The sequence below is a fragment of the Kogia breviceps genome, chromosome 1 (genome assembly GCF_026419965.1).
Source record: "Kogia breviceps isolate mKogBre1 chromosome 1, mKogBre1 haplotype 1, whole genome shotgun sequence".
Taxonomy (NCBI): domain Eukaryota; kingdom Metazoa; phylum Chordata; class Mammalia; order Artiodactyla; family Physeteridae; genus Kogia; species Kogia breviceps.
In genome coordinates this window covers 166,686,033-166,713,037 of record NC_081310.1, presented here as the reverse complement: position 1 = coordinate 166,713,037, position 27,005 = coordinate 166,686,033, and the positions used below count along the sequence as shown (strand labels likewise).

Below are 27,005 nucleotides of genomic sequence, written 5' to 3'. Positions count from 1 at the left end.
TAGTTGTGGCTCACGGGCTCAGTAGTTGTGGCTCGTGGGCTCTAGAGTGCAGGCTCAGTAGTTGTGGCGCATGGGCTTAGTTGCTCAGTGGCATGTGGGATCTTCCCGGACCGGGGCATGAACCTGTGTCCCCTGCATCGGCAGGCGGACTTTCAACCACTGCGCCACCAGGGAAGCCCGACAGGCAGATTCTTAACCACTGTGCCACCAAGGAAGCCCGGGACCTTGTTGTTTATCAATTTTATATGTAGTAGTTTGTATCAGCTAATCCCAAACTCCTAATTTGTCCCTCCCCCACCCCCTTTCCCCTTTGATAACCATAAGTATATATTCTGAGTCTGTTTCTGTTTTGCAAATAAGTTCATTTGTGTCATATTTTAGATTCCACATACAAGTGATATCATGGTTTTGTCTTTTTCTTTCTTCATGTAGTATGATAATCTCTAGGTCCATCCACCTTGCTGCAAATGGCATTATTGCATTCTTTTTATGGCTGAATAATATTCCATTGTATATATATACACCACATCTTCTTTATCCATTCATCTGTCGATGGACATTTAGGTTGCTTCCATGTCTTGGCCATTGTAAATAGTGCTGCTGTGAGCATTGGGGTGCATGTATCTTTTCGAATTAGAGTTTTCTCCAGATATATGTCCAGGAGTGGGATTGCTGGATCATATGGCAACTCTGTTTTTAATTTTTTTAGGAACCGCCATACTGTTTTCCATAGTGGTTGCACCATCTTACATTTCCCACCAGCAGTGTAGGAGGGTTCCCTTTTCTCCACACCCTCTCCAGCATTTGTTATTTGTAGGCCTTTTAATGATGGCCATTCTGACCGGTGTGAGGTGGTACCTCACTGAAGTTTTGATTTGCATTTCTCTAATAGTTAGCGATGTTGATCAACTTTTCACGTGTCTATTGGCCATCTGTATGTCTTCTTTGGAGAAATGTCTATTTAGGTCTTCTGCCTATTTTTTGATTGAGTTGTTTGTTTTTTTGTTATTGAGTTGTATGGGCTGTTTGTATATTTTGGAAATTAAGCCCTTGTCAGTCACATTGTTTGCAAATATTTTCTCCCAGTCAATAGGTTGTCTTTTCATTTTGTTTATGGTTTCCTTTGCTGTGCAAAAGCTTATAAGTTTGATTAGGTCCCGTTCGTTTATGTTTGATTTTTTAAATATTCAAAATTATAGAGGCAGTACTTGTGACTTATAACAAATTTAATTCAAAGTATATGACGGGAAAAGCACTTTTCATTGATTGTCCTATCCTATTTCTTAGAGGTAACCACATCAACAGTTAGCTATGTATCCTGTCACTATGTTTTTAAACAAACTTATATGCTTATTGTAAATTCAAGTATATGGATAAATTCATTTCTGTATGTGTGGATGTGTATATATCCATATCTGTATCTGTTTATTGAGAGCTCATTTCTGGACTCTATTCTGTTCCATTGATCTGTTTATCTTTTCCTGTGCCAGTACCCATCCAGCTTAATAATTATAGCTTTGAGTTGGTTTTAATTTAGTAAGGCAAATCCTCATTTCATTATTTTTCTTTTTTTAAAAAAAATTATTTATTTATTTTTGGCTGCTTTGGGTCTGTGTTGCTGCACGTGGGTTTTCTCTAGCTGTGGTGAGCGGAGACTACTCTTCCTTGAGGTATGCGGGCTTCTCATTGCGGTGGCTTCTCTTGTTGCGGAGCACGGGCTTTAGGCACATGGGCTTCAGCAGTTGTGGCACATGGGCTTAGTAGTTGTGGCTCGTGGGCTCTAGAGTGCAGGCTCAGTAGTTGTGGTGGCACACGGGCTTAGTGCTCCACAGCATGTGGGATCTTCCCGGACCAGGGCTCGAACCCATGTCCCCTGTATTGGCAGGAGGATTCTTAACCACTGCACCACCAAGGAAGCCCTCCTTATTGTTCATTAAAAAACTTTCTTCACTCTTCTTGGGCATGAACTCTTCAGATTAACATTAGATCTAAGTTTAAAAAAATCATGGGCTTTGACTGGAGTTAGACTAAATTTGTAGAGAACTGACATTTCAGGAGAACTGACATGTTTCCAATATTGAATCTTCTCACTTGGGAACCTGTTATGTCTGTTTATTTATTTGGATCTTTTATGTCCTTTGGTGAAAATCTTGTTCATTTCTTCTGAAGTTTATTTTTAGGTATTTTATAGATTTTGTTGCCATCATGAGTGGAATTTTTTCCCCATACGTTTTTAAATTGGTTATCGCTGGTATAGTTTTTAAGAAGCTGTTGATTTTTGTATGTAAATCATATAATCACCTACTTTATTGAATTTTCTATTGGTTCTAATGATTTTTCGGTTGATTCTCCTTGCTTTTCTAGGTGGACAATTATATATAGTCTGCAAGTGCTAATAACTCTTTATCACTTCATTTATAATATTTATACATAGGTTATAATATTTATAATATTTCTCATAGATTATTTCATGACTAAGATATCTGAGTGGGGTTTGGGAAGGGTGCTCCTAGGAAGTCTTCTTGGCTGATGCTACATTTAAGGTGAGTATCAAAGAACGTGCAGCAGGTGAAATAGGTGGTGGAGAATGTATTCCAGACAGACCTTGAGGAGGGAAACAACAAGAAATTTTCAGTGACTAGAAAGAAGAGGGGCTAGAGCATAGGATACAAATGAGGTTGGGAGAAGCAAGAGATGGTTGGAGAGTAAATAGGGATGCAATCAGAAGCTACTAGACTCTAAGGTGCAATTACTTTATTTTAAAGGAATTGAGAATTTAATGAAAGGTCTGTTAGGCAGAATGGCCCCTCAAAGATGTCCACATGTGGGAATTCCCTGGCGGTCCAGTGGTTAGGACTATGTGCTTCCACTGTAGGGAGCGTGGGTTCGATCCCTGGTCAGGAAACTAAGATCCTGCATGCCTATGGCATGGCCAAAAAAAAAAAAAAAAGAAGAAGAAAAAACAACAACCAAAGACGTCCACACGCTAATCCTTAGAATCTGTAAACATGTTACTTTACATGACAAAAGGGCCTTTGCACATGAAATTAAGGCTGCAGACCTGAAAGTAGGGAGGTTATCCTGGATTATTCAAGTGGGCCCAATCTAATTGCATGAACCTGAAAAGCAAGGAAGTTTTTCCTGCTGGAAACAGAAGCAAGATGTGGTGGAGGGGGAAGTTGGTGAGATCAGAGTAAGAGGGACTTAATCAACCACTACTGAAATGTACCACATGAAAAACAGGAGGAGGAACACAGGAACACACACTGTCTGATAACCAGCAAGGAGACAGGGACTTGGGCCCTACAGTTGCAAGAAACTGAATTCAGCCTACAGCCTGAAGGAACTTAGAAGTATATGTTCATCTCCAGAGTCTCCAGAAAGGAATGCAGCCCTGCTCAGCCCCTGGTTTTGGCCTTGTGACACCTTATGCAGAGGACCCTGCTGAGCCACACTGTAGCTGGAATTTTGACCTTCAGAGCTCTGAGATAATAAATTTGAGTGGTTTCAGGCTGCTGAGTTTGTGGTAATTTGTTAGAGCAGCAGTAGAATACTAATAACAAAGGGGTTTAAGCAGGGAGGTAATGTTAGACTCTGTATTATTAACAGACTGTTCTGTGTGCTGTGTGGAAGATGGATTTGGGAGAGTGCCAATTTGGAGGCGTGGAAACTTGTGGGAATACAGTGGTGTCATGGGCTAGGGTAGTGATGGTGGGAAGGGGGTGTGATTTGAGATTTATTTGGGAGGTTAGACTTGCCAGAGTTTGGTCATTGATTGGGTGTCAGGAATGAGCGAGAGGAGGGGCACAAGGATGACTGCTGATTTCTGGCTTGGATGCTGACTGATGGTGAAGCTGTTCTTTGAGCCAGGCTTCAGCAGGTTGGAGGATGCCAGGTCATCAACTCAGTGGTAATTCTAGGTGGTTCTTCATTTGGAAATTCTCCTATAAATACTTATTTTAAGGTAGAGTATATCAATAAGATGATTGCTTTATCAGTTAAGACTTAAATTGTTTTCTGTTTTTTTTTTTTTTTTTTAGGTCATGTAGGAAATCGTAAATCATGTGAAGATGGGACTCTTGGTATTTGTACGCAATCTGCTGCTAGCCCTCTGCCTTTTTCTGGTACTGGGATTTTTGTATTATTCTGCGTGGAAACTACATTTATTCCAGTGGGAGGACTCCAGTAAGTATGGTCACTCTAGCCTACCCCCAGAAAAAGCCTGCTGCAGATCAGTTATTGGGTTTTCCTGTGGCTGCTCTCATATTCTTCAGAGATGGGCAGTGATAGTAAACTGAGCATTCTTGGGACTCAGGCTTAGAAACTGCCTACCACTTTTGTTGCTCTAGACTGAGAACTTTGATGTGTTTTAAAAACTGCATGCCATGGCAAATCCTTTTATGAACTCAAGGAAAACGTGCTATTCTTCAATAAAAACCCAAACCATACCAGTACTGGTTCTCGAATGTTGTTCTTTTTAAATTATTATACTTTATTGACACTCCCATTTGCCGGTTACTGCCTTAGGGCTTGCTATTGCAGTTGCTTTTTTAATGACCTTAAAGTATTCATCTTTACCTTTTCCTTGGATTTTCGTTTTTATTTTTAAACTTTTTAAATTTAAAAATTAATTAATTAATTAATTCTTTTGGCTGCATTGGGTCTTCGTTGCTGCGTGCGGGCTTTCTCTGGTTGTGGTGAGCGGGGCTTATTCTTCATTGCAGTGCACGGGCTTCTCATTGCGGTGGCTTCTCTTGTTGTGGAGCATGGCTCTAGGTGCGTGGGCTTCAGTAGTTGTGGCTCATGGGCTCAGTAGTTGTGGCTTGCGTGCTCTAGAGCGCAGGCTCAGTAATTGTGGCACACAGGCTTGGTTGCTCCGTGGCATGTGGGATCTTCCCAGACCAGGGCTCGAGCCCGTGTCCCCTGAATTGGCAGGCAGATTCCTCACCACTGTGCCACGAGGGAAGCCCCAGTTTTTAATTTAATACTGTCTTTGTTTTAGTTTCCCTAAAGAAACTTTGTCTACTTAATCTTTTTAGCCCTTGCTGGTACTGAACTTGTACTTGAATAGAATAATGACTTTTCCCCTACCCAGTAACTCCTAATCCCTTTCTCCCATTTGTAGTCATTCTCATGTGATACACTGTTTTCTGTAGGGCTTCCTGACCCCCTCCCCCAATACCGACTTGGTTCCGGTTCACCTGGCGTTGCCTGTGCTGTGGTTTGGGGTTTGCAGTTGAAGAGCTTGCACTGAGCTGCACCAGCCTCTGCACACTGTATTCTTGGCTGTAGCTTCAGGTGTCACACGGTGACGACACGTAGCTTTACTTTTGATTCTTTTGTCTGATGGCTGTCTGAGCTGGGTGCAGGAAAATTTGGGTAGTCTGTTCTGATTCCTAATGCCTCTTCTCTAAAATAGTTTTATTTTTACAAACACCTACTGGATGCCAGTGTGGAATTCACTTGAGAATAGAGTCAGGCTCTAGATAAGAGGTTTAACTGAGTTAGAATGAGTTGGAAGAGGCAACTGGCAATTGGCCCAATACTGTATTGACTCCTTAACGGGGAACTGTTCCTATGAAGTTGTTCATTATTTTCTCACATGGCCCAAACTACTGAAGCAGCTTCTAGGCAATTTAAAAAGTATAGTGTTATATCTTTCATATATTGTTTTATATGTAATGTTTAAGTGCCTCTTAAATGCATAGCTTATAATTATCACTAATTACTTTGTGTTTCCAGGGCTTACTTATATTTTTCTGTTCCAACTTATTTTTAAAATCAAGGAGACGACCCAGAGTAAGGGGTGTTTATATCAGTGCAGTGTAAAATTCTGTAGTTAGAGACATTGTCCATATCTGTAATGGATGGATTCATCTGTATTCATAAAAAAGGTGGAAATATGTACAAGGAAGGGGGGTCTCCTTTTCTGTTAAGAGCTACTGTGGAAGACATAATCGAGGATTAGATAATTTTTTCCTAGAGAAATTGAGAAAAACATTAACTTTATGGAACACCTGTTGTATGTCAGGTTTTAGACTAGATAATTTACAAGTTTAATTTATTTCTTACTATAACCATGTGAAGATGCTATTATTATCCCTGTTTTCCATTTGAGCAAACTGAAGTATTTAATTAATTTACCCAAGTTACATAGCTAATTATTAGAACTGGAATTGAGTCCTGATTTTCTTTCTTTAAAACCTATGTTCATTATTTTACTGAAAAGTATAATAAATACTAAGGATAAAGTTTAATTCTATATTGTAGTTGGTAAAAAGAGAGAAGAGAGAGACTCAGAGAAGAAATAGTAGAGAGTATCAGGATGGAGGTGGATAAAGAAAAGGGAAGGAAAATAAGGGGAAGGGAAAGAGAAAGAGAAAAAGTCCTCCAGGCGACAAAGGGGTTTATTAAGTTGAAGGTGACAGGTGCTGTTCATGTTCTCTAGGCTTCCATAGTTTGTTAATAGTTATCTGCTGTCCTTTGAGTTAGTTGTTAGCCGACTAACTGCTATCCGCATGTTTTTTGTTATTCTGACTCTCAAGTCTTTCAGATATTTGACTTTGAATAGGTTGTTTAGACCTTCTTACTATAGCATATTATTTCTGTGCTGTAATATCAGAGAATAATGTCCAACCCTGATGGCTTACCAAATCAGGGTTTACCTTTACTTTTACCTTGTTTACCTTTACTCAATAAACAAGGTGAGGCTGAAGGAGCTTCCAAAGCAGATGACTGCTGCATACTGAAATTTAAGTGTTGGTTTAACAGTATTGATGCTGCTGCTGATAATAATGAAATGAAAATAATAATTTGTTGAGTGTCTGCTATATGTATTGTAACATGGGAGCTTTATATTCATAATCTCATAGTTTATATTGATTATTATTATCCTCTTTTACAGATGTAGAAACTGAGGCTTCAGAGAGGGTCAGTGATCAAGGGTTTGTATGTCTCTCATCTGCAGAGCTTAGAGGGCGTTTCCAAGCTTGAAAAATAAATGTCTTTAGCCTTATTTTTCTTTAATTTTTATACTATTTATGACTTAACCAAGATTAAGTATTGGAATTCCTTCATGGTGTGGGGGGGGAGAAGAGGAGTCTAGAGTTTTTTATTATTAAATTATTCATTCAATAAGCAGTATGTTCATATTATGGCCCACAAACTGTTTTGTGTAAACTGGATATAAGATGAATATAGACTTTATGCTCTCAGCCTATAAAGTGAGAAAGAAATAAAACAACTATTATAATATGCCATGTTCTAAAAGAGAGGTCTGTGTGAAATGCCATGTTAGAGCATGGAATCCCTTCCAACTAGAAAATTTTAAGATTTAATTAATTATAAGGCATGTTGTAGGAGGATGCAAACTGTTTTGTTTTGAGCAGTTTAGAGCTACACATGACCAAGGCTTAGTCAGATTGCCAGGACTTGAGTCATGCTTAACCTAAAGGCTTCCTGTATGAGATTGGTCTAGTTATCAATGTATTTTATAAAGTTCTGTAGCTTGAGGTTTCCTGTTCTGCATGTTTAGGAGCTTGGAAGTTGCCACTGTGACCTAAGAAGTGAAACACAAACAGACTGAAAATTCAACTCTTCTTTGCTCTATAAGAGAGGGGAGCACTCAGGCAAACCACTGCCAGCAGGGCTGGAGAGAGAGGTGAATACAGGGCAACCACTAAGAAAAGTTTAAAAAGTATAACCAGTATGCTGAAAAAGGAGGGAAAGTGGAATCATAAAATGCTCAATTAAAACCACAAAAGGCATAAAAAGAGTAGAAGATAAACATAGGCACAAAGAATAAGGGCAACAAATAGAAAACAATAATGAATATGGTACGTATTACTCCAGATATATCAGTAATCACTTTGAACATCAGTGGTCTAAATGCACCAATTAAAAGACAGAGATCGGATCAGAAAACAAGACTCAACTGTCTGTTGTCTACAGGAAACCCATTTTAATTATAAAGACACATATAAATTAAAAAGTAAATGGAGGGCTTCCCTGGTGGCGCAGTGGTTGAGAATCTGCCTGCCGATGCAGGGGACACGGGTTCGTGCCCCGGTCCGGGAAGATCCCACGTGCCGCGGAGCGGCTGGGCCCGTGAGCCATGGCCGCTGAGCCTGGGCGTCTGGAGCCTGTGCTCCGCAACGGGAGAGGCCACGGCAGTGAGAGGCCTGCATACCACAAAAAAAATAAAAAAAAAAAAGTTTTAAAAAGTAAATGGAGAAGAATATACTATGGTAACACTGGTCAACAGAAAGTAGGAGTAGCTGTATTAATTTCAGACAAAGCAGGCTTCAAAGCAAGGAGAGTTATCACTGATAAAGAAGGCATTACATAATGATAAAGGGGTCAGTTCTCCAAGAAGACATAAAAATTCTTAATGTGTATATACCTAACAATATAGCCTCAAACTATGTGAAGCGAAAATTATAAAATTGCAAAGAGAACGAACGAGATGAATCCACTATAATAGTTGGAGACTACAACACCTCTTTGTCAGAAATTGACAGATCCAGCAGGCAGGAAATCAGTAAGAACCTAATTGAACTTAGTAGCACCATCAATCAATTGGATATAATTGACACTTATAGACTGCTTCACTTAACAACAACAGAATACACATTTCTTCTCAAGCTCATGCAACATTCAAGATAGACCACATTCTGGGTAATAAAACACATTTTTTTTCTCTTGAAGTATAGTTAATTTCCAATGTTGTGTTCGTTTCTGGTGTGCAGCAGAGTGATTCAGTTTTATGTATATATACACACACAGAAACATATATATTCCATTATAGTTTATTACATGGTATTGAATATAGTTCCCTATGCTATACAGTAGGACCTTGTTGTTTATCTATTTTATATATAGTAGTTTATACCTGCTAATATCAGACTCCTAATTTATCCCTCCTCCCCTTTTTCCCTTTAGTAACCATAAGTTTGTTTTCTATGTCTGTGAGTCTGTTTCTGTTTTGTCAGTAAGTTCATTTGTGTCATATTTAATTTAATTTATTTTGTTTTTATTGGATATAGTTGATTTACAATGTTGTGTTAGTTTCAGGTGTACAGCAAAGTGAATCAGTTATACAAATACATATATCCATTCTTTTTTTAGATTTTCCCATATAGGTTATTACAGAGTATTGAGTAGAGTTCCCTGTGCTATACAGTAGGTCCTTATTAGTTATCTATTTTATATATAGTAGTGTGTATATGTTAATCCCAATCTCCTAATTTATCCCCCCCTTTCACCTTTGGTAATTATAAGTTTTTTCTCTACATCTATGAGTCTGTCTCTGTTTTGTCAATAAGTTCATTTGTATCATATTTTAGATTCCACATATAAGTGATATCATATGATATTTGTCTTTGTCTGACATACTTCATATGATAATTTCTAGGTCCATCATGTTGCTACAAATGGCAGTATCTCATTCTTTTTCCATAAAACACATCTTAACAAATTTATAAGAATAGAAATTATATTCAGACCACAAAAGAATTAAGCTAGAAATCAATAAAAGAAAGATAACTAGAAGATCTTAAAATGCATGAAGATTAAACAACACACTTCTAAGTAACATATGGGTCAAAGAAGAAATATAGGAGATATTTTTTTAACATTTTTAACTAAATGAAAATGAAAACAAAACTGATCAAAAATCGTGGGATGCAGCAAAAATAGAGGGAAATTTGTAGCATTGAAGGCATATATTAGAAAAGAAGAAAGATCTAAAATCAATAATCTAAGTTTCTGCCTTAGGAAACTAGAAAAAGAAGAACAAATTAAATCCAAAGCACACAGAAGAAAATAAATAATAAGGATTAGAGCAGAAATCAGTGAATTTGAAACAGCAGAACAATAGAGAAAATCAATGAAACCCAAAGCAGTTTCATTGAAAAGGTCAATAAATCAATAACCTTCTAACCAAACTAACAAAGAAAAAAAGAGAGATGACACAAATTACTAGTATCACAAATGAAAGTGGGATCATCACTACTGATTTAATGGATGTTAAAAGGATTATAAACAAATACTCTGAACAACTCTATGTCCACAAATTTGACAACCTAGACGAGATGGAGCAATTCTTTGAAAGACACAATTTGCCAAAACTTACACAAGAAGAATTTGACAATCCAAATAGGCCTATGTCTATTAAAGAAATTGAATCAATAATCAATACCTTCCAAAAGAGAAAGCACCAGGCCCACATGGGTTCACTGGTGAATTCTACCAAATTTTAAGAAAGAAATTAAGCCAATTCTGTGTCATCTCTTTCAGAGGATAGAAGCAGAGGGAATATTTGCTAACTCATTCCATGAGGACAGCATTACTCTAATACCAGACAAAAACATTACAAGAAACCAAAAAATAGAACAAAAAAACTACAGACCAATATCTCTCATGAACATAAATGCAAAATTCCTCAATAAAATATTAGCATATCACATCCAATAGTCTATAAAAAGAATTATACACCATGGTTGTGGGATTAGTCCCAGGTATGCAAAGCTGGTTCACCACTTGAAAATCAATTAGTTTAATACATCACAGCAACAAGCTAAGGAAGAAAAATCACATGATCATATCAATAGATGTAGAAAGGGTATTTGATAAAAATCCAATACCAAATCATGATAAAAATTTTCAGTAAACTAGGATTAGAAGGAAATTTCCTCAACTTGATAAAGCATTTCTAGAAAAACCTACAACTAACATCATTCTTAATGGTGAGAAAATAGAAGCTTTTCCACTAAGATCAGGAATGAGGCGATGATGTCCCCTCTCACCACTCCTTTTCACCATTGTACTGGAAGTCTTAGCTAGTGCAGTAAAACAAGAAAAGGAAATAAAAGCTATACGGATAGGGAAGGAAGAAATAAAACTGCCTTTGTTCACACAGGACATAATTGTCTATGTAGAAAATCCAAAAGAATTGACAAAAAACCCTCCTGGAACTAGTAAGCAATTATAGGAAGGATGCAGGATACAAGATGGATATACAAAAGTCAATCACTTTCCTATAAGCCATCAATGAACAAATGGAATTTGAAATTAAGAACACAGTACCAAAGGGACTTACCTGGTGGTGCACTGGTTAAGAATCCGCCTGCCAATGCAGGGGACATGGGTTCGAGCCCTGGTCTGGGAAGATTCCACATGCCACAGAGCAACTAAGCCCGTGCGCCACAACTACTGAAGCCCGTGCGCCCTAGAGCACGTGTGCCGCAACTACTGAGCCCAGGTGCTCTAGGGCCCATGTGCCACAACTGCTGAGCCTGTGTGCTGCAACTACTGAAGCCCATGCACCTAGAGCCTGTGCTCTGCAACAAGAGAAGCCACCACAATGAGAGAAGCCTGCACACTGCAATGAAGAGTAGCCGCCTCTCGCTGCAACTAGAGAAAGACCACGTGCAGCAACGAAGACCCAATGCATCCAAAAAAAAAACCTATATGTAAAAAAAAAACACAGTACCCAAAATAAAATACTTAGGTATAAATCTAATAAAGTATGTGCAAGATCTATATGAGGAAAACTTTATAACTTCGATGAACAACATAAAAGAACTAAATAAATTGAGAGATATTCCATTTTCATGGACAGGGAGATTCAATATTGTCAAGATGTCAGTTCTTCCCAACTTGATTTATAGATTCAAGGCAATTTCAGTTAAAATCCAAGGAGGTTATTTTGTGAATATTAACTGATCCTAGTGTTTATATGAAGAGGCAAAAGACCCAGAATGGCCAACACGATTTTATACAAAAACAACAAAGTTGGAGGACTGGCATTACCTGACTTTAAGACTTACTATAAAGCTACAGTAATCAATATAGTGTGGTATTGGCAGAAGACTAGACAAATAGATCAGTGGAACATTGATACAGAGCCCAGAAATAGACCCACATATAGTCTACTGATATCTGACAAAGGAGCAAAAGCAAGACAATGGAGAAAAGATAGTCTTTTTAACAAAGTGGTGCTGGAACAACTGGACATCCATATACCGAAAAAACAAAAACAAGAGCAAGAACAAATCTAGACAGACCTTATACCTTTCACAAAAATTAACTCAAAATGGGTCATAGATCTAAATGTAAAACATAAAGCTATAAAATTTTTAGAAGATAGAGGAGAAAATCTAGATGACCTTGGATTTGGTGATGACTTTTTAGATACAACACCAAAGGCACAGTTCATGAAAGAAAGCACTAAAAAACTGGACTTCATTAAAATGAAAAGCTTCTGCTCTGTGAAGAGAATGAAAAAACCAGCTACAGCTTGGGAGAAAATACTTGTAAATGACACATCTGATAAAGGATTGTTATTCAAAATATATGAACTCTTAAAACTCAACAGTAAGAACACAGGTAACCCAATTTAAAAATGCACCGAAGACCTCGCCAAAGAATGTATATAGATGGAAAATAAGCACATGAAAAGATGCTCTATATCATGTCATCAGGGAAATGCAAATTAAAATAACAATGAGCTATCACTGCATACCTATTAGAATGGCCAAAATCTGGAACACTGATAACACCAAAATGCTGGCAATGTTGTGGAGCAACAAGAACTTTCATTCATTGCTGATGGGAATGCAAAATGGTACAGCTACTCTGGAAGACAGTTTAGTAGTTTCTTACAAAATGAAATATACTCTATGATCCAGCAATCACATTCCTTGGTATTTATCCAAATGAATTGAAAACTGTCCAAAACGTATACTTGGATGTTTATGATGTTTTATTCATAACTGACAAACTTGGGAGCAACCAAGATGTCCTTCAATAGTTGAATGGATAACTAAACTGTAGTACATCCAGACAATGGAATGTTAGTAAGCACTAACAAGAAATGAACTATCGAAGGCATGAGAAGATGTGGAGGAACCTTAAATGCATATTGCTAAGTCTTAAGTAGATGAGTCCCGTCAAGTTAGAGAAGTCTGAAACACCATGGACTTTCCTCAGATCTACACTAAACATAGCATAAAATCATGGCTACATAAGTTTAGGGTGGTCAGGCAGTAATTGAACTGCCTCTTTTTTTTAATTTGGCCCACACCGTGTGGCATGTGGGATCTTAGTTGCCCAACCAGGGATCGAACCCATGCCCCTGCAGTGGAAGTGTGGAGTCCTAACCACTGGACCGCCAGGGAAGTGCTTGAACTGCCTCTTAAAATACAAATCAAACACTCTTCAGAGGAAGATAATAGTACTCATAGTTTCTACATGTAATAGCCACAGTGTCCAGTGTTCAATAAGAAGTTACATACAGGGCTTCCCTGGTGGCGCAGTGGTTGAGAGTCCGCCTGCTGATGCAGGGGTCATGGGTTCGTGCCACGGTCCGGGAAGATCCCACATGCCGCGGAGCGGCTGGGCCCGTGAGCCATGGCCGCTGAGCCTGCGCGTCCGGAGCCTGTGCTCCGCAACGGGAGAGGCCACGACAGTGAGAGGCCCGTGTACCACAAAAAAAAAAAAAAAAAAAAAAAAAAAAGAAGTTACATACAAACAAACAGGAAAATGCAATCCATGTTCAAGGAAAAACCCCCAAGTCTTGGTAAGATGGCCCAGATATTGGACTTAGCAGACAAAGTAGCTGTTATGGGTAATCTGAAGAATAAAAGGAAATACAGTGAACAATAAGTAGTCTTAGCAGATAAGTAGAAACTATAAAGAAGAACCAAATGCAAATTCTAGAACTGAAAAATATAGGAACAGAAATGAATATTTCATTTAACAGTAGACTGGATAAAACAGAAGAAGTCAATGAACTTGAAGGGAGTGCAATAGAAATTATCCAGTCTGAACCACAGAAAGAAAAAAATATTGAAGAAAAATGAACAGAGCATCAGGGACCTGTGGGACAATATAATATTTTCTAATATATATGAGAATTGGGCAGAAAAAATTTTGAAGAAATAATGGCTGAAAACTTCCTAAATTTGGTGGAAACAAATTAACTTACAGATCTAGGAAGCTCAGCAAACTCTTAAGAAGGATACATTTGAGGGGAGAGAGGAAATCTAGTTACATCACAGTCAAACTTCTGAAATCTAAAAATAATGTGGGGACTTCCCTGGTGGCGCAGTGGTTAAGAACATGCCTGCCAGTGCAGAGGACACGGGTTCAATCCCTGGTCCGAGAAAATCCCACATGCTGTGGAGCAGCTAAGCCTGTGCGCCACAGCTACTGAGCCTGCGCTCTAGAGCCCACAAGCCACAACTGCTAAGCCTGCGTGCTTTGACTACGGAAGCCCGCGTGCTCTAGGGCCCGCATGCTGCAACTACTGAAGCCCATGCGCCCAGAGCCCATGCTCTGCAGCAAGAGAAGCCACAGCAATGAGAAGCCCACACACCACAATGGAGAGTTGTCCCTGCTCACCACAACTAGAGAAAGCCTGCATGCAGCAACAAAGACCCAACACAGCCAAAAATAAAATAAAAATAAAGTGAAAATCTTGAAAGCAGACAGAGAAAAGGAAACATTACATATGGGGGTAAGAAATTCCACTGACCTTTCACTATAAAGATCATAACACAATGAAAGATCTTTAAATGTTGAAAGAAAAGTACCAAAATCCTGTCATCCCAGAATTCTTTATGTAAGGAAAGTATCCTTCAGAAATGAGGATGAAATAAAGACATTTTCAAATGTCTTTCAAACGTCTTCAAAGAAAAGTTAAGAGAATTTGTTGCTAGCAGAACTGTATAACAAAAGAATGCTAAAGGATATCCTTTAGGCAAGTGAGAAGTGATACCACATGGAAACTTGGATCTACAGGAACAAATGAAGGTCACTGGACATGATAAATAGTGGGCAAATATAAGAGACTCTTTTTCCTTTCCCCTCATAGCTTGCTTAAAAGACAACTAATTGCTTAAAGCAAAGTAAAGTAAAAGTGAGATTGAGAACATGTGGTGAAATAAAAGATAGGACAACACTTGCATAAGGAGTGAGGGGTGAGTAAATGGAATTTTAGTGTTGTATGATTATGACATTTGTGAACAGGAAATAAGAAATGGGAAATAGGAATGTTGAATATAAAGTGAGTAAAGGATAAAGTCAGAAGTATGAAGTGTCATATGTAGAGAGGTATTATATTGACTCTGTATAGAATCTGGTAAGTGAAGGGTGTGGTATTCCTTAGTAGAACAACTAGTAAAAAAATAACGAAAAGAGGTTTATATCTAAGAAATCAATAGAAGAAATAAAATGGAGCACTAAAAAAATTCAGTTAACCCCAGAAAACAGCCATATAAGAAGAAAAAAACAGAAGGGAGAAATGGAACACAAATGATAAGACAGTTGACTTCATCCTTACTATATAAATAATTACATTTAAATGTGAATGTATTAAAACTCCAGTTAAAGGCAGAAACTGTCAGAATGGTTAACAAAGCTTAATCTAACTATGTCCTAATATGAGATATATATTTTAAATTTAAAGACACAGGTTCAAAGTAAAGGATGGAAAATAATAAGCATAAGAAAGTTGGCACAGCTATATTAATTTCAGGAAATTATACTTCAAGACAAAGAGTTTGCAAGAGATTAGAGAGGGTCATGACATAATGATAAAAGGAGCAATTCACCAGGAAGACATATATAAATATGTATGTACCTAATAACAGAGTATCACACCTCATTAAGCTGAAACTAATAAGACTAAAGGGAGAAAAGGACGATTCCCCAATCATGTTCAAATATATTAATACCCCCGTCTCTCAGTAATTAATAAAACAAGTCAAAAAATCTGTATGGCTATAGGAGGTCTAAGCAACACTATCAACTACTTCTACCTAATTGAAATTTATGGAACACTTTACCCAATAATGGCAGAACATGCATTCTTTTCAGGTGTAAACAGAGTGTTCATTTAGGTTGATACTAGGCCATAAAATAAGTCTTAATACATTTTAAAAAATTGAAATCTTACAGAGTATATTCTATGGTTATGATGGAATTAAATCAGAAATCAATAATAATAAGACAGTAATTACAGGTACAGGCAAACTAAATCTTGCAGGCCAAATCCAGCCTGCTGTCTGTTCTGTAAAGTTTTATTAGAACACAACCATGTCAATTCATTTACATGTTGTCTATTGCTACTTTTGTGCTACAATGGCAATATTTTAAAAATTTATTTTTATTGAAGTATAGTGGATTTACAATGTTGTGTTAGTTTCATGTGTATGGCAAAGTAATTCAATTATATACACATATATATATATTTTCAGATTCTTTTCCCTTATAGGTTATTACAAAATATTGAGTATAGTTCCCTGTGCTATACAGTAGGTCCTTGTTTATCTGTTTTATATATTGTAGTGTATATATGTTAATCCCAAACTCCTGATTTATCCCTCACCCTTTCCCTTTTGGTAGCCATAAGTTTGTTGTCTGTGTTTTTGAGTCTCTTTCTGTTTTGTACATAAGTTCATGTTATCGTTTTTTTTTCAGATTCCACATATAAACAATATCATATGTTATTTGTCTTTGTCTGGCTTACTTCACTTAGTATGATAATCTCTAGGTCCATCCATTTTGCTGCAAATGGCATTATTTCATTCTTTTTCATGGCTGAGTAATATTCCAGTGTATAAATATACCACATCTTCTTTATCCATTCATTTGTCAATGGGTGCTTCCACGTCTTGGCCATTGTAAGCAGTGCTGCTATGAACATTGGGGTGCATGTGTCCTTTTGAATTATGGTTTTCTCTGGATATACGCCTTGGAGTAGGATTGCAGGATCATATGGTAGCTCTGTTTTTAGTTTTTTAAAGAACCTCCATACTGTTCTCCATAGTGGCTGTACCAATTTACATTCCCACCAACAGTGCAAGAGGGTCCCCTTTTCTCCACACATTGAATAATTGTGACAGAGACTATCTGGTCTGCAAAGTCTAAAATATTTATTATCTGGCCTTTACAGAAAAAGGTTGATGCCTCTTCAAATATTTGCCTACTAAACAAGCTCTTAAGTAACTTATAGATTAAATAAGAAGCCATAAGAAAACAGAAAATATTTTAAACTGAATGATTATGAAAATACTGTATATTAAAATTTGTTGGGTACAGCAAGAACAATGCTTAGAAGAAAACTTATAGCTTTAAATGACTGCATCAGAAAAGAAGAAAGTCTTAAAAATAGTGATCTCCATTTCCACCTTAAAAGGCTAAAAGAAGAAGGGTAAATTTAATCCAGAGTAAGTAGAAGAAAATAAATGATGGAGATATAACAAATCAAAGGAATAGAAAAAAAACAATTGAGAAAATTAACAAAACCAATATTTGGTTCTTTGAAAAAATTAAGAAAATTGATAAATTCCTAACAAGAATAATCATGGATGATACCAAAAGCACAGACAACAAAAGAAAAAATAGACAAATTGGACTTCAAGTGGAAACTTTTTTGCATCAAATGACACTATCAACAGCATGAAAAGGCAACCAGTGGAAAGGGAAAATATATTTGCAAATCATGTATCTGATAAAGGATTGCTATCCAGAATATATAAAGAACCTCCTACAACCCAGCAATTAAAAAACCTGATTCAAAAATGGGCAAAGGATTTGCATAGACACTTCTCCAAAGGAGATATATAAATAACTAATAAACACGTGAAAACATGCTCAACATCACAAATCATTAGGAAACTGCAGATCAAAACCACAATGAAATGCCACTTCACACTCATTAGGATGGTTATTATCAAAAAACAAAATAACAAAATGGCGAGGATGTGGAGAAATTGGAATCCTTGTTGCATTGCTGGTGGGAATGTAAAATGCATTCTACGTGCATTCCTAAGTCTACCTACTATGGAAAATGATATGGTGATTTCTGAAAAAATTAAAAATAAAATTACTATATGATCCAGCATTTGTACTTCTGGGTATATACCAGAAAGAAGTGAAAGCAGGGACTTGAATAGATATTTGTACACATGTGTTCATAACAGCATTATTCACAATTTTCAAAAGGTAGAAGCAACCCAAGTGTTCATCAGTGGATGAGTAGATAAACAAAATGTGGTATATACATACAATGGAATATTATTTCACCTTAAAAAGGAAAGAAATTTTGACACATGCTTATGGATGAACTTTGAATTCATTGTGCTAAATTTAATAAGTCAGTCACTAAAGGACCAATATTATATGATTTCATTACATGAAATTCCTAGAATAGTCAAATTCATAGAGACAGAAAGTAGAATGGCGGTTGTCAGGGGCTGGAGGAAGGCGGGGAATGGAGAATCAGCTTTTAATGGGTACAGAGTTTCATTTGGGAAAGGTGAAATGTTCTGGAGATGGATAGTGAAGGATTCTCAGCAGTGTGAATATACTTATTATCATAGAACTGTACTCTTAAAAATGGTTAAAGTGGTAAATTTTATGTATATTTTAATTACAGTAAATAAATTTTTTTTTAAACCAAGGAAATAAGAAAGAAAACATAATTTAGGAAGAGATGTGGCAATATTACTACAGATCCTACACACAGTAAAAAGGTAATTAGGGAATATTATGGCCAGTATTATGCTAATAAAATTAACAATTTAGGTGAAACGGACAAATTCCTTTGAAAACAGTGCTTACCAAAACTGACTGAAGAGGAAATAGAAAATTTGAGTAGCTTTTTATCTATGAAAGAACTTAGATTCATAATCAGAAGGCTTCAGGCTCAGACAGTTTCACTGACGAATTCTATAAACATTCAAGGAAGGGTTTAATACTAGTCTTGCACAAACTCTCTCTGAAAATACAGGAAGAAATACTTCCCAATACATTTTATGAGACCAGCTTAATCTTGACCAAAACATGATAGATATATTACAGAAGGCAAGATTATAGGTCAGAATCCTTCATGAACATAGGTACAAAAATCCTCAACAAAATGTTAGCAAATTAAGTCTGGCAGTATATAATTACAGGATATTACAACATGACTAAGGACTTCAAGGTTGGTTCACCATTTAAAAATTAGTCAATGTAATTACCACATTAACAGAATGAAGAAGAAAAACCGTATCTTAATCATTGCAGAGAAAAATATTTGACCAGATATCAGAATCTATTATAAAGCTACAGTAATTAAAACTGTCATACTAGCCCAGGAAGAAATTAATAGATCTGTTATCTACAGTACATGATCATATATATATATATATATATATATGCAGAAGTGAGACTATTACCTATTTTATTTAGAAAAATTTACATCACTTTCACACACCTTACACAAAAATAAATTCCAGTTAGATACAGATTTAATTGTAAAAAACGAAATTAAACTAGCAGGAAAAAAAAGAATATAACATTGGGGTTGAGAATGATTTTATTAGCATGACACCAAGGTAAGAAACAACACAGTAAAAAAATGAAAAGTTTTATTATCTTTTATATGAAACTTCTATGGAGAAAGAAATTTTAAGCAAAGTTAAATGACAGCTAACAAACCAAGAAAAATATTTTCAGTATATGAGTATAAAATGACAGTTATATTATTTTTACCTTCCATATTGACAGATTTTAGAATGATTATGCCCTGCACAGGTGTGAGTAAGCCATTATTCTTATACACTTTAAGTGGATTTCTGGAAGACAGTACAACAATATGTATTCAAAAGTTCAAATATGCATACCTTTTGATTCTGTAGTTTTTACTTCCTGCATAATACAGAACAAGCGTGCAGAGATATATGTATATGTGCACATTGCAGCATTATGTATTAGGAAAAAATGAAAACAACCTAAACGGCTGGTAGATGATTGAATAAATATGGTGTATGCATTCAGTGGATACTGTAGTGTTAGAAATGGCTAAGGTAGATCATTAGGTCCTGACACAAAAAGATGATGTTTTTCACTTATACACACACACACACACACACACACACACACACACTCAGATGCACACAGACATATAGGTCAACCTTCGGCTTCATTTGTAGGAAGTTCAAAATCATCAGCACTTAAACATTCATTTGCAGTTAGAATATTCCTGGCACTGTGTTGGCTCTTTGGGATAGAAAGATGAATATGGCGCTGTCCTGCTTTTATGTTGCTTATAATTTAGCAGTGAAATGCTGTGAGGTGATAACAGGTAACATCTTTTGAACACTTAACTACTTGGAGTTGCACTGTTCTAAAATGCTTTGCATGCATCACCTTATTTAATCCCCTACTTGTTATGTTTGGTAGTATTTTCACAATTTACAGGTTAGGTTATTGAGGCTCAGCAAATTAATGCCTTGTTTGAGATCACATAGGTGGAGGGGTGGAGTCTGGGCTGTTGTCCCATTTTACAGATGGGAAAACAGAAAGCTTTAAGTGAATTGGTCACTAGTGGAGACAGGGAACTAAAGACTTCTATCCTCAGAGTTTGTGCTCTTAGTAGCAATATTTGATAGCTGAAGTCTTCTTAATATACTAAGTCTTTTTTCCTGAGATCTTCCTCCTCAGTTATTCCCTCACAAACTTTTTTGACCATCACAAACTTAGGGCAAGAGACCTCTTAGTCCACTTATTCCATCTATTTTCACTTTTCAGTGGAAAAGAACTGTGTGATATGGGTGGAGTATCTCTCTACAAGCAAATTTGGGGAAGATTATGTATAAATCTACTTTAAGAGATTGTTCATATTTGAACAGTAACTCACATATGCCTTGAGGTTTCGTAATTTGAAAACTGTCAGAAATGTTTTATTTATTTGTGGCTGCGCTGGGTCCCTGTTGCTGTGCGCAGGCCTTCCACAGTTGTGACGAGTGGAGGCTCTCTTCATTGCGATGCACGGGCTTCTCATTGCGGTGGCTTCTCTTTTTGCAGAGCACGGGCTCTAGGTTCACGGTCTTCTGTAGTTGTGGCATGTGGGCTTCAGTAGTTGTGTCTTTCAAGCTCAGTAGCTGTGGCTCGCCGGCTCTAGAGCGCAGGCTCGGTAGTTGTGGTGCACGGGCTTAGTTGCTACGCGGCATGTGGGATCTTCCCAGGCCAGGGTTCGATCCCGAGTCCCCTGCATTGACGGGCAGATTCCCAACCACTGCACCACCAGGAAAGCCCCTATGTCAGAAATCTTATGGATGTAAATGTGCATCAATACTCATTGTAGAGTTAAGAACTAAAACAACTCACAACTAATGGCTAAACTAATACAAATTTATAATTTAAAAGCAAGAATAACAGCAATTGCATTTCATGTCCTATTCAAGACAGCACTGATGACACATGGATACAGGTGTACCTTGGAGATATTGCATGTTCCATTCTAGACCACTGCAATAAAGCAAGTCACATGAATTTCTTGGTTTCCTGGTACAAGTAAAAGTTATACTTATGCTATACTGTAGTATATTAAGAGTACAATAGCATTATGCATAAAAAACTATAAATCTTGATTTTAAAAACTCTATTTCTAAAAATTGTTAACCATCCTCTGAGCCTTCAGCAAGTTGGAATCTTATTGCTGGGGGAGGGTCTTGCCTCAAAGTTGGTGGCTGCCAACTGGTTAGGGTGGTGGTCGCTGAAGCTTGGGGTGGCCGTGGCAGTTTCTTTTTTTTTTTCCTCAGTATTTGAAAATTAAACAATGTAATCCATCATATTAATAGGCCAAAGAAGAAAGTTACATGATCATATCAGTCATTGTGGAAGAAGCATTTGACAAAATTGAATATTTATTCATGATAAAAACTCTCAGAAAAATAGGAATAGAGAGGCACTTCCTTACCTTGATAAAGAACATCTACAAAAACCCTATAGCGAACTTAATGGTGAAAGACTGAATGTTTTTCTCCTAAGACTGGGAACAAGACAAAGACTATCTACTCTCACCACTTTTTTTTTAACTCTACAAAATATTTTATTGCTTGGATGTGTGAGATAAATTTAGGAGGCAGAAGAATAAATACTGGCTCTCAAATTTCTTTGCTAGTGATACACAGAATACAAAAGGAATAGTTTGACAAATTACAATCAGTTCAGTTTGGGATACATTGTTTGAGTATGAGTCTGAAACGCCAAGAAGAGTCCTAGATATACAATTAAGTTGATTTTTTTCATACAGAATTATCTAGCACAATATATTGTTTAATCAATATACTGCCAATTTATAATAACACCAATTTTTCATTATATGTGGGTCATTTCTTGAGCACTCTGAACTGTTACACTGACATACAGTACTTGCCCACTCCCATGCCAACATTACACTAGATTTATTTTAAAAGTATTGTTATTGCATAAATAAGTCTCCACACCTTATCACTACCACATCTTCTTCCTCTTCAAAATCATCTTGGCTGTTTTGGTTTTTTTTTTTTTTTTTTTTAATACAGCAGGTTCTTATTAGTCATCAGTTTTATACATGTCAGTGTATACATGTCAATCCCAATAGCCCAACTCATCACACCAGCACCACCACCACCCCCGCCGCTTTCCCCCTTTGGTGTCCATATGTTTGTTCTCTACATCTGTGTCTCAATGTCTGCCCTGCAAACCGGTTCACCTGTACCATTTTTCTAGGTTCCACATATATGCATTAATATATGATATTTGTTTTTCTCTTTCTGACTTACTTCACTCTGTATGACAGTCTCTAGATCCATCCACGTCTCAACAAATGACCCAATTTCGTTCCTTTTTATGGCTGAGTAATATTCCATTGTATATATGTACCACATCATCTTTATCCATTAATCTGTCGATGGGCATTTAGCTTGCTTCCATGACCTGGCTTTTGTAAATAGTGCTGCAGTGAACATTGGGGTGCATGTGTCTTTTTGAATTATGGTTTTCTCTGGGTATATGCCCAGTAGTGGGATTGCTGGATCATATGGTAATTCTATTTTTAGTTTTTTAAGGAACCTCCATACTGTTCTCCATAGTGGCTGTATCAATTTACATTCCCACCAACAGTGCAAGAGGGTTCCCTTTTCTCCACACCCTCTCCAGCATTTGTTGTTTGTAGATTTTCTGATGATGCTCATTCGAACTGGTGTGAGGTGATATCTCCTTGTAGTTTTGATTTGCATTTCTCTAATAATTAGTGATGTTGAGCAGCTTTTCATGTGCTTCTTGGCCAATTTTATGTCTTTGGAGAAATGTCTATTTAGGTCTTCTGCCCATTTTTTGATTGGGTTGTTTGTCTTTTTAATATTGAGCTGCATGAGCTGTTTATATATTTTGGAGATTAATCCTTTGTCTGTTGATTCATTTACAAATATTTTCTCCCATTCTGAGGGTTGTCTTTTCATCTTGATTATGGTTTCCTTTGCTGTGCAAAAGCTTTGAAGTTTCATTAGGTCCAATTTATTTATTTTTGTTTTTTCCATTACTCTAGGAGGTGGATCAAAAAAGATATTGCTGTGATTTATGTCAAAGAGTATTCTTCCTATGTTTTCCTCTAAGAGTTTTATAGTGTCTGGTCTTACATTTAGGTCTCTCATCCATTTTGAGTTTATTTTTGTGTATCGTGTTAAGGAGTTTTCTAATTTCATTCTTTTACATGTAGCTGTCCAGTTTTCCCAGCACCACTTATTGAAAAGACTGTGTTTTCTCCATTGTATATCCTTGCCTCCTTTGTCATAGATTAGTTGACCATAGGTGCATGGGTTTACCTCTGGACTTTCTGTCTTGTTCCATTGATCTATGTTTCTGTTTTTGTGCTGGTACCATATTGTCTTGATTACTGTAGCTTTGTAGTATAGTCTGAAGTCAGGGAGTCTGATTCCTCCAGCTCCGTTTCTTTCCCTCAAGACCGCTTTGGCTATTCGAGGTCTTTTGTGTTTCCATATAAATTTCAAGATTTTTTGTTCTGTTTCTGTAAAAAATGCTATTGGTAATTTGATAGGGATAGCATTGAATCTGTAGATTGCTTTGGGTAGTATAGTCATTTTCACAATATTGATTCTTCCAATCCAAGAACATGGTATATCTCTCCATCTGTTGGTATCATCTTTAATTTCTTTCATCAGTGTCTTATAGATTTCTGCATACAGGTCTTTTGTCTCCCTAGGTAGGTTTATTCCTAGGTATTTTATTTTTGTTGTTGCAATGTAAATGTGAGTGTTTCCTTAATTTCTCTTTCAGATTTTTCATCATTAGTGTATAGGATTGCAAGAGATTTCTGTGCATTAATTTTGTATCCTGAAACTTTACCAAATTCATTGATGAACTCTAGTAGTTTTCCGGTGGCATCTTTAGGATTCTCTATGTATAGTATCATGTCATCTGCAAACAGTGACAGGTTTACTTCTTCTTTTCCAATTTGTATTCCTTTTATTTATTTTTCTTCTCTGATTGCTGTGACTAGGACTTCCAAAACTATCTTGAATAATAGTGGTGAGAGTGGACATCCTTGTCTTGTTCCTGATCTTAGAGGAAATGCTTTCAGTTTTTCTCCATTGAGAATGATGTTTGCTGTGGGTTTGTTGTATATGGCCTTTATTATGTTGACGTAGGTTCCCTCTATGCCCACTCTCTGGAGAGTTTTTATCATAAATGGGTGTTGAACTTTGTCAAAAGCCTTTTCTGCATCTATTGAGATGATCATGTGGTTTTTATTCTTCAGTTTGTTTATATGGTGTATATCACATTGATTGATTTGCGTATATTGAAGAATCCTTGCATCCCTGGGATAAATGCCACTTAATCATGGTGTATGATCCTTTTAGTGTGTTGTTGTTGGATTCTGTTTGCTAGTATTTTGTTGTGGATTTTGGCATCTGTATTCCATCACTGATATTGGTCTCTAATTTTCTTTTTTTGTAGTGTCTTCGTCTGGTTTTGGTATCAGGGTGATGGTGGCCTCATAGAATGAGTTTGGAAGTGTTTCCTCCTCCGCAATTTTTGGAAGAGTTTAAGAAGGATGGGTGTTATCTCTTCTCTCAGTGTTTGATAGAATTCACCTGTGAAGCCATCTGGTCCTGGACTTTTGTTTGTTGGAAGATTTTTAATCACAGTTTCAATTTCATTACTTGTTATTGGTCTGTTCATATTTTCCATTTCTTCCTGATTCAGTCTTGGAAGGTTATACCTTTCTAAGAATTTGTCCATTTCTTCCAGGTTGTCCATTTTATTGGCATAGAGTTGCTTGCAGTAGTCTCTTAGGATGCTTTGTATTTCTGTGATGTCTGCTGTAACTTCTTTTTCAGTTCTGATTTTATTGATTTGAGTCCTCTCCCTCTTTTTCTTGATCAGTGTGGCTAATGGTTTATCAATTTTGTTTATCTTCTCCAAGAACCAGCTTTTAGTTTTATTGATCTTTGCTATTGTTTTCTTTGTTTCTGTTTCATTTATTTCTGCTCTGATATTTATGATTTCTTTTCTTCTACTAACTTTGGATTTTGTTGGTTCTTCTTTCTCTAGTTCCTTTTGGTGTAAGGTTAGATTGTTTGAGATTTTTCTTGTTTCTTTTTCTTTCTTTCTTTTTTTTTTTTTTTTGCGGTACGCAGGCCTCTCACTTTTGTGGCCTCTCCTGTTGTGGAGCACAGGCTCCAGACGCGCGTGCTCAGCGGCCATGTCTCACGGGCCTAGCCGCTCCGCGGCATGTGGAATCTTCCTGGACCAGGACATGAACCCATGTCCCCTGCATCAGCAGGTGGACTCACAACCACTGCACCACCAGGGAAGCCCTTCTTGTTTCTTGAGGTAGGATTGTATTGCTGTAAACTTCCCTCTTAGAACTGCTTTTGCTGCATCCCATAGGTTTTGGATCGTTGTGTTTTCATTGTCATTTGTCTCTAGGTATTTTTTGATTTCCTCTTTGATTTCTTCAGTGATCTCTTGGTTATTTAGGAATGTATTGTGTAGCCTCCATGTGTTTGTGTTTTTTATGTTTTTTTCCCTGAAATTGATTTCTAATCTCTTAGTGTCGTGGTCAGAAAAGATGCTTGATATGATTTCAGTTTTCTTAAATTTACTGAGGCTTGATCTGTGACCCAAGATGTGATCTATCCTGGAGAATGTTCTGTGCACACTTGCGAAGAAAGCATAATCTGCTGTTTTTGGATGGAATGTCCTATAAATATCAAATCTTTCTGGTTTATTGTGTCATTTAAAGCTTGCGTTTCCTTATTAATTTTCTGTTTGGATGATCTGTCCACTGTTGTAAGTGAGCTGTTAAAAGTCCCCCACTATTATTGTGTTACTGTCAATTTCCTCTCTTATCGCTGTTAGCAGTTGCCTTATGTATTGCAGCGCTCCTATGTTGAGTGCATATATGTGTATAATTGTTTTATCTTCTTCTTGGATTGATCTCTTGATCATTATTTAGTGTCCTTCCTTGTCTCTTGTAACATTCTTTATTTGAAAGTCTATTTTATCTGATATGGGTATTGCTATTCCAGCTTTCTTTTGATTTCCATTTGCATGGAATATCTTTTTCCATCCTCTCACTTTCAGTCTGTATGTGTCCCTAGGTCTGAAATAGGTCTCTTGTTGAGAGCATATCGATGGGTTTTGTTTTTGTATCCATTCAGCGAGCCTGTGTCTTTTGGTTGGAGCATTTAATCCTTCCATGATTAAGGTAATTATTGATATGTATGTTCCTGTGACCATTTTCTTAATTGTTTTGGGTTTGTTTTTGTAGGTCCTTTTCTTCTCTTGTGTTTACCACTTAGAGAAGCTCCTTTAGCATTTGTTGTAGAGCTGGTTTGGTGGTGCCAAAATCTCTTAGCTTTTGCTTGTCTGTAAAGCTTTTGATTTCTCCGTCAAATCTGAATGAGATCCTTGCTGGGTAGAGTAATCTTGGTTGTAGGTTCTTCCCTTTCATCACTTTAAATATGTCATGCCACTCCCTTTTGGCTTGTAGAGTTTCTGCTGAAAAATCAGCTGTCAACCTTATGGGAGTTCCCTTGTATTTTATTTGTCATTTTTCCCTTGCTGCTTTCAATAATTTTTCTTTGTCTTTAATTTTTGCCAATTTGATGACTATGCAGCTAGGCATGTGGTGGGTAGAGCTGACTGTTTCTCTGGTGGGCAGA

The 27,005-nt window shown here is 36.9% G+C and overlaps 1 protein-coding gene across 9 annotated transcripts in view; it reads left to right on the top strand.

Annotated features, from left to right (window-relative positions):
* Positions 1 to 27,005, top strand: part of ST3GAL3 (ST3 beta-galactoside alpha-2,3-sialyltransferase 3) — a 216,409-nt gene that overhangs the window by 23,297 nt on the left and 166,107 nt on the right. For 8 of the 9 annotated variants that reach the window (XM_059082986.2, XM_067009451.1, XM_067009438.1 and 5 more), the window contains exon 2: positions 4,041 to 4,185. The exons of the other annotated variant lie outside the window; for it this stretch is intronic. In XM_059082986.2, the coding sequence (XP_058938969.1) occupies positions 4,071 to 4,185 (115 nt within the window). In that variant the 5' untranslated portion in view covers positions 4,041 to 4,070. The remainder of the gene's footprint in view (positions 1 to 4,040; positions 4,186 to 27,005) is intronic. 9 annotated transcript variants of the gene reach the window in all.